The sequence below is a fragment of the Pseudorca crassidens genome, chromosome 18, assembly GCF_039906515.1.
Source record: "Pseudorca crassidens isolate mPseCra1 chromosome 18, mPseCra1.hap1, whole genome shotgun sequence".
Taxonomy (NCBI): Eukaryota; Metazoa; Chordata; class Mammalia; order Artiodactyla; family Delphinidae; genus Pseudorca; species Pseudorca crassidens.
Genome location: NC_090313.1, coordinates 34,400,833 through 34,415,641, shown reverse-complemented (window position 1 = coordinate 34,415,641; position 14,809 = coordinate 34,400,833). Strand labels below are relative to the sequence as shown.

The 14,809-nt window shown below is 33.9% G+C and overlaps 1 protein-coding gene across 1 annotated transcript in view; it reads right to left on the bottom strand.

Moving 5' to 3' along the window:
* Positions 1 to 14,809, bottom strand: part of DACH1 (dachshund family transcription factor 1) — a 413,540-nt gene that overhangs the window by 118,533 nt on the left and 280,198 nt on the right. The window contains exons 4-5 of the mRNA XM_067712948.1: positions 13,517 to 13,689; positions 292 to 427 (exon numbers count right to left, since the gene is read on the bottom strand). Of these exons, the coding sequence (XP_067569049.1) occupies positions 292 to 427; positions 13,517 to 13,689 (309 nt within the window). The remainder of the gene's footprint in view (positions 1 to 291; positions 428 to 13,516; positions 13,690 to 14,809) is intronic.

Genomic DNA, 14,809 nt, shown 5'->3' with positions numbered 1-14,809 from the left:
GTTTACCTCAGAAACTAATCTAGAAGGTTACTTACTTTCTCTAACTGTTTCGTAGCTCAAATCTTTATGTGTGGCATCAAAGAGAGGGAGTTTATATCAGAACCTGTTAATGTAGTACCATACCTCATGATATTGCAAACTGGGAGACATAATTTTGAGAGATGGCTATTGCTACAGAGCGTCAGAACATGATACATCTGAGATCTATTTGGAATGAGGGCATTTTGATTAAAAAAGCCAGCTGCACCTAATAAAGTTTAAAATGGTGACAAGTGGAAGTACGACACCTACGGATTCTGTCCGAGGAGCTCTCAGTCCGGGCTGGGGAGCTGGACACGCTGCTGCTGCGGTGTGATGATGGGTGGCTGCCAGGCCTTCGGCCCTCCTCCAGGGAGGGGGCAGGCGAGGGGCTGTCGGGAACACGCTCCTGCACCACCATGGTTGGGGGGTGAGGAGGGGGGAGAAAAGAGGTAAATACATTGGACCTTTGCTTAAGGAATGTTGATTTTTCTTAATTCTATAGATACGTGAAGACAAACACATTTTTTCATCAACATTTATTTGGATTAAACGACACCTTTTATCTTGAGAAAAGTCAAAGTAAGGAAAGAATAGAAAGGAAAATGGCTCTATAGGTGAACATCGCTGTAGTAATGGTAAATGTCAATGCCTTCTTTGGATAAAAGGAGAGATCAAAAAAGACATCCAGTTTAGAACCGTTAGACAACAAAGAATTAACAGAACAAAGCAGGTTTTAATTCTAGACAATTATTAATTTAAAAAATCTTTAAATAAATTATATTGCTTCAGCAAGTGTCTAGGATCATTTAACACACAGATTATCACCATGACATCATAATAATAATACCGGAGGCATTGTTAACACCTATTTCATTATGGGGCTGCTCTGGATATACTTAGTTACATTTTAAGGCATCATAGAAATCTATTATTATTTAACATTTGAACAATTTTCTTTGATTCTAATAATTTTCAGACTCCTAGCTCCAATGCAACCACACAAATATATTAGGGAAAATTCATGAAATATGTATTAGTTTTATCCCAGGGAAACCTGGTATCATGTTTCCTGATACTGTTCTATGTTAACACTCAGGTCCCACTCCATACCTTCCCCTTTAAGTTTTGCACCTTCCCTATGAGACCAATGTGCAAATGTATTGTATAACTGTCTCCAATGAGCTATTATAAATAGAGTTACTGATTAAGAAATAAGATACTCATTTGTTAATATTTTCTTCGAGCAACAAGATGTTTATACCTTCAGCTATCAACACACACAGGCCTTGAAGAATAATCTTTTCAATAATTCATAAATATTTGGAAGTGTACAAATAAACTGATACATGATACATAATAAATAATAAGTAAATTATTCCTGATTAGAGTGCAAAGATGCAAATATGAAAAAAAGCAGACTTTTTAAAAGAAAAAAGTTCTAAAATGGAATCGGCCTGTAGGAGGCTGTTTTCAAAATATCAAAGGCTAATGTAATATGGAAGACACACAAGCCTTTGTACTAACAGAGAAAGAGGGTCATATATGTCTTCAAACTCAAAAGTTCCTTTAAGCCTTGTGATGGGTTGCAATTCTACTTAGAATTAGAATCACCTGGGAAGTTCTTCAACATGCCTATGCCTGGGCTTTACTCCCCAAGATTCTGGCTTACTGAAGGTCATGAGTTGAATTGTGTCCCTCCAAAATGATTGAAGTCCTGACCCCCAATACCTATGAATGTGAGCATTTGGAAATAGGGTCTTTGCAGATGAAATTAGTTACAATGAGGTAATATTAAAGTAGGGTGGGCTCTTCATCCAACATGACAGATGTCTTCACAAGAGGACATTGTGAAGATATTGGAAAAATGTGAAAAATGGAAAAATTGTGAAGAGGGAAAAATGTCATGTGAAGATGAGGTAGAGATCTGAGCTCTGCAGCTGCAAGCCAAGGATTGCCAAGGATTGCCAGCCACCAGGCGAAACTATGGAGATGCAAGGAAGGATTCTACCTAGAATTTCAGAGGGAGCATGGTACTGCTGACATCTTGCTTTTGACTCCAGAAATGTGAGGGTATAAATTTCTGTTGTTTTAAGCCACCCAGTTTGTTGTACTTTCTCACAGCAACCTTATACACTGAGTCTGAAGGGGGGCCCAGAAGCCAGTATTTTTTAATGCTCTCCAGGCGATTTTAATGTATATCCAAGACTGAGCACCACTTGTTTCATACCCTTTTAATTTTTCAGTCCTACACATTGTCAATAAACATCTTCAACAGAGGTTCTATTCTTGAGGATCATGACAAATAAAATGAAAGTAACCCTCAAGATAGCCAAGCCCTCTTCCAAAATCCATACATAAAACTGTTTCTCAATATATATACCATAAAATAAAAAAATAGTCCCAAAAGGAACTTTACAACAAATAATTTGCCAGGTCAAACAATATTGTACCAAAAGGAAAAAAGAAAAATGTCAACTAAATTCTACTCTCAAAAGTTGCAAGACGTATTTTTAAACTCTATGTCTCAACATGCAAAATGAACACAATATTAGTTATTTTTTCCACAATAAATAAATCAAACAAGCTATGCTTCTAAATGGTATAAGTTCTTTAGTTCACATGGCAAACAAATGACCTACATTTCTAAAAAACAAACACATATACGATTTAAAAGAGCGGAGAATCCACATCTGGATGCCAAAAGTTACTTCCTATCTTCTAATTATAATTTAAAAGCAGCTGGGATTATAAATCTTTCTTCTTAACATTCACCCCTTCCTTAAACTATGAAGCAGCTTCAAACTGTACATTTATTATGTGTTCAGTTTGATGAGTTTTGTCGAGATCTAGACTGTTTCCATAACCCCAGAAAGATTTCTCATGCCCCTTCCCAGCCTATTCCTTCTATCCCCAGAAGCAACGTCTTTCTGAATTCTATCACCAGGGAGTAGTTTGGCTGGTTCTAGAATTTCATAAAAATGGACTCATATAGTACATACTTTTTATGTCTGGTTTTTTTTACACAACGAAATGTTTTTTAGATTCATTCAGGTTATCGCATGTATTAATAGTTTATCTTTTTTACTTTTTAATATATTCAATTGCACAAATATCCCACAATTTTTAATTTAAAAATAAGGCAATAAAGTTCACATCAAGTCTTTGCAATCACAAATCAAAGGATAATCTTGGCTTCTGTGCAGCATTCAAAGGCTGGAGTTTGTATCATTTTTGGAATATCTGTGCATTTATTATAGAGTATGGATTTATAAAACTGTATAGAACTCCTTTTTAGTCTGTATAAATGTATTAATAAGCCATGCTATAGTTAATTGCATACATGACCAGATATACATGATATAGAGTCTAACCTTGATTTCTCGAAATTCTGATAAAGAGGTACATAAGTTTGATAAGCTTTAAAGCTAATTCCTAATACATCTAATTCTTAACGCTTGGATTATGCAGAAACACATGGTATATATTTAGGAAACAACATTATTATATTTTTATATAAATAAAATTTTCTAAATTAGCCATTCTATTTTCTCCCAAAGTCACTCAATCAATGTTTATCCATCAATACATTTTAATATTCCTCTGAATAATTATGTAAGTGATCATATTTTCAGTGGCATGTGTTTAGCCAAACAGAGGTAAAGTGCAATCTTGAAATAAATCAATCCCTCTAAAATCATTTTGCAAGTCTGAGTTTCCTGTCATAATAGATTTCTCAGTGGCACTAATGGAAAGCATGAGAAACTGATTTTTTCCTGAGATAGTTAACTCATAAAATATGTAAATATTTAGTGCACAAAACTCTAGTAACAATGATTGTGCCATTGAACAATTATTTATTTATTTTCCACATAAGTATAACAATTTTTTCATTAGTCAATTTTATTTAACTGTAAAAGTTTTCCTTGATGATTCTTTTCATTCATGCATTATTCACTCATTCACTTATACATTCATAACACTCTAAAGGTCACATAATAAACTAAGTCAAAAATAAGCTAGATTAAAATCTTAATGTAAAATAATATTAAATCATAATTTAAGGCTTAGGAAACATAGGTGAAATTGTAGTATTTATTTTAGCTTTAGCTTATTTTTACTTTAATTATATTTTTTGTCTAAGAACAAAGGATACAGACAATATTTAATACTTTTACTTAAAGAAATATTTTAATTTATGCAAATTTTTATGCTTTAGAAGCTTAAGTATTTAATTGAAACTTTCTATAAACTGAGACACAACATATTCAGTCATTTCACTTAATGTATAATTTCAATCTTTGGAACATGATGTATTGTTCTTTGAAGAATTTCATTAAAGTAAAATCCATTGAGCAAGTAAGATTTGAATACATTGTTGCACAATAAATTAATTTATTTCAACAGCTTAATTCTTTTATCATATTTATATGCTTGCCTTTCCAGAGTATGCTATAAGATGGAGAATAATGGAGACAGTAAAGAATTGCTTAGGAGAGAATCTCATAATTATTACTGAAACAAAATAGATAATGAGTTTTATTCAGACATAATAAGAAAGAAGCAGTTCAATGTCTATAGGGAAACTATGTAAACTGGATTTATCATTTCATTTGTGTGAGACCCTTTAACCTCCAAAATGGCCCTGAAGTAGGACAAAGAGGAAGAATATTTAATTTAATACTTCAACACACTGCTTTACAGTCCTGCATCATAACTCCACCAATCAATAAAACACAATCTTTTGCAGTGTTCCATCTTTATAAAACTAGCCACAATAATAAATGAAAATGTAAGAGGAATACACTCTCACTGAAAAAAAAAAAGGTCATACTAATAAACTAATGGTATCAGAATAACAATAAAGGGAAAGCTGTATTTATTGCCTCTAGGTAGAACAAGAAGTATTGGTCTCTACCACAATTCAGAATCAAAGGTGGAATTTAAAACAATGAATTCTAAAATTCCAAAATAAAAAGGAGTTTGGGATTAACATATACACACTACTATATATAAAATAGATAACCAACAAGGACCTACTATATAGCACAGGGAACCATACTCAATATTTTGTAATAACCTATAAGGAAAAAGAATCTGAAAAAGAATATATATACATATATCTAGCTGAATATATACCTATATACATATATAGCTGAATCACTTTGCTGTACAACCAAAGCTAACACAACATTGTAAATCAACTGTACTTCAATAAATTAAATAAAAATTAAATAAAACATATAAAATATTCAGTATTACATACGTGATTAATTAAACATTAAAAAATGTATTGTGTCTGCTGCCTCATCTCCACCACAAAATGCATTATATTTTATCAACTTAAAATATTTTCTTAGAGTAAGATTAAATAATCACAACTTATTTCTCTAAATGGGTTATTTCATTTAGCTTTACTTTATATTGCTCTCTTTAATTATCTTCATTTTCATCTCTTTATCAGTTAGCAATTCCCTTATTGAGTATGTTATAGAAGTGGGGAGAAGATATTCTAATGTTAAATTTATCTTAATACAACTTTTATCTTATGAAATTGAAGTTGACTAGCACTTTATAAAACCTAAACTCCTGAGCTTTAACACAACTCAGACTTCATTCGTTCAGAGAATATTTACTAAGCACTTAATATATGCCAGTGTTCTAGGCTCTGGTTACACGTAAGTAAACAAAACTGACAAAACTCCTTTCCCTCATGGAGCATATATCATCAGCTAGTAAATACTGTTAGTGAAATCCAGAATCATACACACTGATTGTGACACCCATATTCTCTTATTCTGGAAAAGTGAACTGAAAGGATAAATAATAGGATTGGGATTCTGGATTTAGGAAAATGTTAAAAAGTACTTCTGGAAGACATAAACAAACCTAACATACTTGCATCTGGTAGAATATCTGGTAGCCACCATCAAAACTCCTTAACTCAGAGTTCTAAATTGAGGCTTCAAGGGATATTTACATAGCTCTTTTTATTTGTTTTGATGATGATACTCAAGAAATACTCAATTTTGCTAAATGGGAAAGTGGTAAGACCCATGAGTGTAGTCATAAACAACATCATTTTATTCTCCTACTGTCTCTTCAAACTTATTCAGTGTTGATAGGGAACTATATTTTTCCCATATCTGTATGAAAATTCAGGCAGCCTAGTAACTTTCCAGATTCTTATTTGGTAATATAAACTCCTACAGTTACTTTGAGCGGCAAAAGGCAGTCTCGACTCAGAAGTTATACCTCAGGCTTCTGTAATAATAAATACTATTATCTTAATTAAAAGAGAAGTCCCTCCTTTTGTATAGTCAAGTAGGTAGAATAGAGGGAGGAGAGCAAGGAAGAAATGGTAAGTTCTGATTTGGCCAGCATTGCCATCAATTGGCATCACTCTGTTCGTGCCAAATGTTTAAAGCCAACTTTTTATCTAGTTAAGGCACTGTGTATGTTCTAAGTGGCCACCACCTCTATGAACTGCTTACAGTTCCTTGATGGGTCTAATTTGTCTCGGTGTTCCTCTGTCCTCTGAATTTCTGGCGTAAGTGCATCTGGATGCTTGATTCAAGTTGATCTGGGGGCAAGAGTACTTCATAGATGGTGGTGTATGCTTTCACTGGAAGTGCATAATGTCTTCTTGGTTGCATTTTATGATGCCAGCCACCACTGATAATCATAGCCCAGATTCATCACTTCATTAGGACGTGCAATTTGATGGATTCGAAATATATCATTCCATACTCATTTATTTGCAATATTTCATTCCATACTCATTTATTTATATGAATAGAAAGTTTCTCTCATGCATCATTGTGTTATCCTGAGGGACAGTCTGTATGGGAAAGGCAGGAAAATGCTTGACTCCACCCCTTTATCCTTTATTTAAACCCTTATTTGTCCTTTAAAAGAATCAATTCCCTAGAATTCTCCAAGGGAGAATTGTATTATATTTAGTATTATTATAAACTCATGGATCTAAATATGTTTTATATTTCAATACACTGATGTATGGCATCCTTAGTGGTAGTTGTGTTTTAATACTTCCTTTTTCTTGTTAGCATTCTCTTTTCATATTTAATATCAATACCCAAATAAACATGAAGAGAGAAGACTTAACTGTTTCTCTAAATCCAGGTAAAATTTAGACGAAATAGTTTTTTTGCAAAAAAAAAAAAAAGTTTAAAAGTGATGCATACATCTAGAGTTATTTATGGTTGTCCCAAGATAAACTATTCTGTACCCCAAAGCAAACATGAGGTAAATGACATTGCTGTAAGATTTTTTAATCTACTTCAAGAATCTGGTTACTCTGGTTCTAGTTTTTATGATCTTTAAACATTTTGAACTTCATGCAAGTAAAGTCCTATTTACTGATATAGCATTTTAGGGACCTGTTTTGAAAAAAAGTATTAGAGAATGGAAAATGTATACATTGTATTTAAAATTTTTTTCAATGTTTAATTCTTTAAATGAGAATGTCATAAACAATCTCTATTTCTCTCTCTCTCTCTCTCACATACACACACACACACACACACACACACTCACACACACACACACACACAAAACAGCAGATTGGCAGAGAAAATTAACAAAGTTAAGTCATATTCCCTGTTCTCAGAAAAATGCTGTAATGTGGCATGTGAGGAAAGATTATTCAGTAATGTAGAATAATATGAATGTTGCCAAATTTCTCAAAAACAATTCCATATTATCACTAAAGAAAAGTGAAATCTGGAAAAAAAATACATTTAAAAGTCTGCTTTAAAAAAAAAAAAAAAGTCTGCTTTATATACTACTGAACTAGCAAACCCACCAAAAGCAAAATACACTACTTTTGTTAGGTGAAAAGGGTTGAACAAGCAAAAGAGAGTGAGAGAGACAGAGAGAGAGGTCTTACTATATAATTGCAACTATATTTCAAAAGCCTGACACAGATTCCCTATAAAATTCTAGAACTTATTTTTAAACAGAAGATTGTGAATACTTGGGGGGAAAATAAACCAGTGATAATATGAAGATAATGTCACTATAGAAAGTCTTCTAATGATTTTATAAATACTAATTTACTCATTATGACAACCTGATGAGGTAATAATGATATAATCCCCATTGTACGGAAAAGGAAACAAAGACAGGGATATTAAGTGACTTTTACAAGGTCATAAGACTAGGAGATGGCAGAGCTGGAATATAAACCCAGGAAGTCTTCCTCCAGAATCCATGTTTTAAACCACTAAAATATGTTGTCTTGCTTTTTAATTTTCTTTTTATTTCAGAAAGAACCATTTTTTAAAAATCCTTATGATATCATTGTGAATTTATTAAATAAAAGTGAGAAAAATATTGATTCATTCAGGGGGATTTGGGGTTACTTGATGAATGATTCCCAAAGAGAACCAATTAGTAGAACATTTCAGCCTATTAGAAAATCTCTAATGACAAGAGGAATTGATCTCTTGATTTATACTGTTTATTTTCCTCAGTGATTTAAAGTAATACAATCCTTTTACAATTTGGAAATGATACAAAGATGGTATAAATAGCTAATATGATAGTTTGGAGTATTAACACTCAAGAATATCTAAAGAGCCTAAATCAATAGACTGGAAAATAAAAAAAAATTAATATGGATAAATGCAAATTCCTAATACAAGTAAAAGATAAAGAATTGGCTTAGTAGAATTTCATGTCAAAAATGCATGAGATTTACCGAGTCACACATTCAACTAGCAAAAATAGTTATGAACTATGACTAAATTTATAAACTATTGTCCAAACTGAGGTTTATGTTAGTTCTGGTCTCTTCACTGATGGGTTCACTTCTAGAGTAATATGCAGGAGAGGGGTAGTGAGGAGGGGGCTTATTTAAGAAAAGGAAGGTCAACCAAGAGGCTTGATGAAAAATTGTCAGAAGAAATTAGAATTTTGGTCTGGAAAAAAGAAACACCACAGGTACTATAGCAGAGGACTTAAATATTTAAATAGTTAGAACGCAGAAGAATTAGGAGATATTTTTTCCAAGAAAATAAAGTTAAAGTAGAAGCTATTGAGAGGAAAATTTTAATTTGATCAATTAATACCTTCACACTCTTAAATTTGCTGAAAATAGAATAGGCCTTCTATAAAATAGATATATAAAAATGGGTAGAGAGGATGCAGGAATGCTTTCTCCACCATGGAGGGAGCTGGATTACAAAACACCTAACATCCCAAGCCTATGACTCTTCATGTTCTATGAATATTAAACAGTAAAAGTGTATGGGTTTCACTGATACATAATAGACTAATACAGAATGTCTAATGATTTAATATAATCTTAGACATTTAGCTATTTGGGATTTAAGGTAGAATTATTATTGTAAAAACAGTATATGTCCTTTTCCTCCCTCCTCAAAGTTACCTTACTAAAATATTTACAGTAGTCCAAGACAATCAACCAGAGAAAATCTAAATTCAGTACTTTAGCAGACTGTCATGGAGGCTTGCATTTAAAGTAAATAACAATGTCATGGTGGTACTGTCCTCACCTATATAATTTTCTTTTCCTCAATGCTTTTAATTTCTTTTCCTTTCAATGCCAAATCCTATGGCTTTATGGTGTTTGACAGTTTAGTTTGTGCTGCTTCCATTTACCACAGCCTAAGATCCACATGGGTTTGAGTTAATCAGAACTCAAGGATTAGCAAAATTTTCCTATAAAAAGCTAGCTAGCAAATATTTTATTCAACACTGCCTTTGTATTTGAAAGTACCATAGACATTATGTAAATTAGAGTGTGGCTAATATCCAGAAAACTTTATTTATGGACACTAAAATTTGAATTCCATATAATTTTCATGTGTCATGAAGGATTATTCTTCTTTTGATTTTTTTTCCAACCAGTTAAAAATGTAAAATCATTCTTAATTCATGGTCCATCCAAAAACTGACAGCAGCGTAGGTTTTACCCAAGTTCAGCAGCTTGCAGACCCTGCTCTACTGCTTGAACTGGTAGGTACATTTTCATAAATAGGTTTATAAGAAAATCATTGGAGTTCCTTTAGTTCGTAGAAATAGATAACAAAACATTTTTTTAAGCTTGTAACTCTGAGAGCTATGTTTTTGCTTTTCTTCTGTCCTACAAATTCTTTTTGCTATTCTCATTTGGGTTGAGTTTTAATTTTAATTCTTGTCATTACTGTCAAAAAATGTAAATAGCACATTCCTGCATATGGACCATCCCTCAAAGCCTATTTTCTCTTGTTTTATCATTTCTTCCAGTGGGGGTAAATCTTTGGTATTTAACATTTCACTTTTAATTGGCCTTCATATTTAGAATCTTTTCAGGCAAACAAACTTGTAGGCTCTATTCTAATTACCCACTTGGGCCCCTTACTCTTTAAAGTGACATAAGAGTCAACCATTTTCTTTGGGGAAAATAAAAATTTCTCCTGAATTAAGTTTAATTAATATGTATCATATGAGTTTACTAAACACTGCTTCGAATGAGTGAGACAATGAGAATGTTGAATTCTCAGTAATAACTATTATCAAAATTGATCATAAATTGAATCGATACCTTGATAAACAAATCGGTTCCCTCACTGATGACAATGTAGCATTCAGTGGCATTCTCTCAGGAAAGAATATTTTGGTAGCTGAGCTTGGCCTCCTGTGATATTTCTTGTTATTTTCCTCTGGTAAGGATTCTTCCGAAAATTATTTAAGGAGCAAGTACACATCTTTGTTTATAGAGTATTATTATATGAAAAATTCCTACTTGCATATTATTCAACTTTCTATATAAGTAATGACAGGGTCTTTACAAAATGTATAATGACTTGAATGCATCACAATAATACCATATAGAGTATTTTCATTGCCCTAAAAACCCCCTGTTCTCCATCTTTTCATCCTCTATTCCCACCCACTAGCAACCACTGATCTTTTTAGGATCTCCATAGTTTTGCCTTTTCCAAAGTGTCCTACAACTTGAAACAATACAGTGTGTAGCCTTTTCAAACTAGCTTCTTCAACTTAGCAGTGGGCATTTGAGTTTCCTCCATACCTTTTCATGGCTTGATAGTTCATTGCTTTTTAGCTCTGAATAATATTCCATTGTATGGTGGTGAGAATTCAGCTAAGCTACTCTGTGGTATTGCTGCTTCAGCATCCATTTTGTTTGACCACGTGGCCTACAGGGACCTTAAACTGACACTAGCCCCCTTCATGCAAGTGCATGCTCTAGACAGCAGCCAAAGTCATAAGCAAATGTAAGTCCCTGGTATGACTTCCCCAAAAGCCCTTGTGATCAACAGTCTTCTTAAATAAGACCCCTGGGAGACTTACCAAAACCCTACTCTTTTGGTTTGAATTGACCAATCCAGCCCCAGCCTGGAAATCCTGAAATACCCCACCCATGGTTCCTAATAAAGCCATTTGCCTCAGGTCCTGCCTTGTTCTCTCTGTCTGCACTCTGCCTTGACCCCCCTGTCTGGTCCCCTGAGGCATGCCAAGTACTTCCTCCATGACCTGTGAGTAATAAACTTCTCTATTTCATTTTTTCTTGTGGTCTGTTGTTGAACCATGGCTCACTCACTTAACAAATGCTAATTCAGTTTTTGGAAGTATAGCTGACTTACAATGTTAGTTTCAGGCGTACAACACAGTAATTCGATATTTTTATAGATTACTCTCCATACAAAGTTATGACAAAATATTGACTATATTTTCTGTGCTGTACATTACATTCTTGTAGCCTACTTATTTTATACCTAGTAGTTCAGTACCTCTAATCCCCTTCACCTATTTTGACCCTCCCTCCCAACCCTCTCCCTTCTGGTAAGCACTAGTTTGTTCTCTGTATATGTGAATCTGTTTCTGTTCTATTTGTTCATTTGTTTTATTTTTTAGATTCCACATATAAGTGAAAACATACAGTATTTGTCTTTTTCTGTCTGACTTATTTCACTAAGTATAATACCCTCCAGGCCCAACCACATTGTCACAAATGGCAAACAACAAAGTCATCGCACATGGAGGTACACAATTTTTTTAACCAGTCACCTCTTGAAAGGCATCTTGGTTGCTTCCAAATTTTGGCAATTATGAAAATAGCTGCTATAAATATCCATGGACAAATTTTTGTATAGACCTAAATTTTCAACTCCTTTTGATAAAAATTATACGGTTGTAGGGTAAGAGTATGTTTAGTTTCATTAGAAACCACCAAACCATCTACTAAAATGGCCATACCATTTTGCATTACCACCAGCAATGAATAAGAATTGTAACAAGGCCTTTTATGTAAAATATGCTCCAGAGACTCCCCTAAACTCACATGTATTATATTCAGAAAAACAAGATAATAATTATGTCAAATACAGATAATGCAGCATGAGGTATCTTTTACTTAGTTTAAAAATTAATAATCTATTCTGACAATGCAAATGGTACGGATGAACCTATTTTCAGGGCAGGAATAGAGACGCAGAAGTAGAGGATGGATGGGTGGACACAGAGGGGGAAGGAGAGGGTGGGATGAATTGGGAAACTGGGATTGACATATATACACTACCATGTGTAAAATGGATGGCTAGTGAGAACCTGCTGTATAGCACAAGGAGCTCAGCTCGGTGCTCTGTGACGACCTAGATGGGTGGGATGGGGTGGGTGGGAGGGAGGTCCAAGAGGGAGGGGATATATGTATACATGTAGCTGGTTCACTTTGTTGTGCAGTGGAAACTAACACAGCATTGTGAAGCAATTATACTCCAGTAATAAATAAATAAATAAAGTACTTTGATTTAAATATACATTATAAAATATGAATGAAAAAGTATACACACACACATATTTAAAAGTATACACATACCCCCCACACACACATATACAGAGAGAGCCAGAGAAGTGTGTATATATACACATATGTGATACCTGTATAACAGTAATGTTATCTTCCACTTACTGTGTATTTTTGAATTTACAAAAAATTTCAATTTTATTATTTCATTTAGTTTTTACACCCACACTGTATTACGCATTTTTTTAGTGTAGAAATAATCAGAAAGATTTAGCTACATGCCCAAGGTGACACAGCTAGTTAAGTGGCAGAACCATAATTTAACCCTTCTGGTCTTCTGAAAACAAATCAGATACCATTTCCCACACCTTATGGCTCATAACACCACACACACATACACACATACACACAAACACAACCATGCATATAAGCACATACACACAATTTGAAGTATATCATTTAAAATGCTATGTTCATCTCTCCCTTAGTAGATATAATAGAGAACTTCAAGTTAGCCTGATACTGCCTAAATACTGTACCCCTGGTTCTAATTACTATAAGTGACTTTTTTTTCTCATAATCTATTCACTATCGCTTAGCTTTTTAGAGTTAGAACTACTTGTGGAGTAAGAAAAATGGATTGAGTGATGGTGGCTTAAGATGATTTTGGCTTAAGGCAAATCAATCATGTAATTAAACAATTACCTTAATAACAGATGTCTCAACTCTGGATGGGGGACTCTGAACTTGTGCTGCTGCCGCCATATTGGCAATGGTGCTGAGATGGTTCATCTGGCTCATTGCCATGGTGACAGATGCTGGAGGTAGGCTGACAGGAATTAGAGGGTGGGGCATCATCATAAAAGGCAGTTCCAGTCCTGTAAAAAATACAAATATATCATCATTTCTCTATTCAAGTAAAACAATGAAACATGGTATATCTCATTAATTAAAATGGCTAAGGATATAAATCATTGAAAATTGAAGCATTATAAAATGTTCTAATAATGAGAGTCAAAGGAAAAATATTTGTCCTCTTTGCATGCAACAGTACCCACTTATCACTTAGGGAAATTAGGCTTAAAGCTAGCCAGTTTGGTGCCATGTTTTATCACTCACCACTTTTCATTTGTGTTTAATACAAACAGTTCTTTGCTACATTATTCTTCTGATCAGTCTAATTCTTGTTTAAAATACTATGGTTTTCTTTATCACGTTTAGCTGTCTAAATGTAGTGTACCTATCTACTATGTCCTATATTTCACTATCGGATCATTAGATTTTTTTATTCTTTGCAACTTTCATTTTTAGTGCTAAAAAATGCCATCATACCATTTGGCAGAAGGTGGCTCTGCTGAAGATGGCGGAGAGGATGACTGACTGGAAGGCTAAGTGCTCTAGGTATGCGGGGGCAGGTAACAGAAGCCTGAGATCCCCGGGGTGGGGAAGAGTACAGTGTTTCCTTTTCCCAAGAACCTTCACTGCTGCCTGTGGAGAATGAATATCAATTATTTGGATACAATATTATTCCAAATCTTCTAATGAATAATTGGAAATGAGGTTTTAAAAAGCATATCAGACGTAGAGAATGGACTTGAGGACACGGGGAGGGGGAAGGGGAAGATGGGGCAAAGTGAGACAGTGGCATGGATATATATACACTAGCAAATGTAAAATAGATAGCTAGTGGGAAGCAGCCGCATAGCACAGGCAGATCAGCTCAGTGCTTTGTGACCACCTAGAGGGGTGGGATAGGGAGGGTGGGAGGGACGCACAAGAGGGAGGGGATATGGGGATATATGTATATGTATAGCTGATTCACTTTGTTATACAACAGAAGCTAACACACCATTGTAAAGCAATTATACTCCAATAAAGATGTGAAAAAAATATATATCACATTTGGAGATTGGCTCAGTGATTTCTTGGGAAATAAGCTCAAGTAAGTAAATTTCCGCTAAACCATATTTTCCTTTTGTTTTTCTATTTCTTAAATAC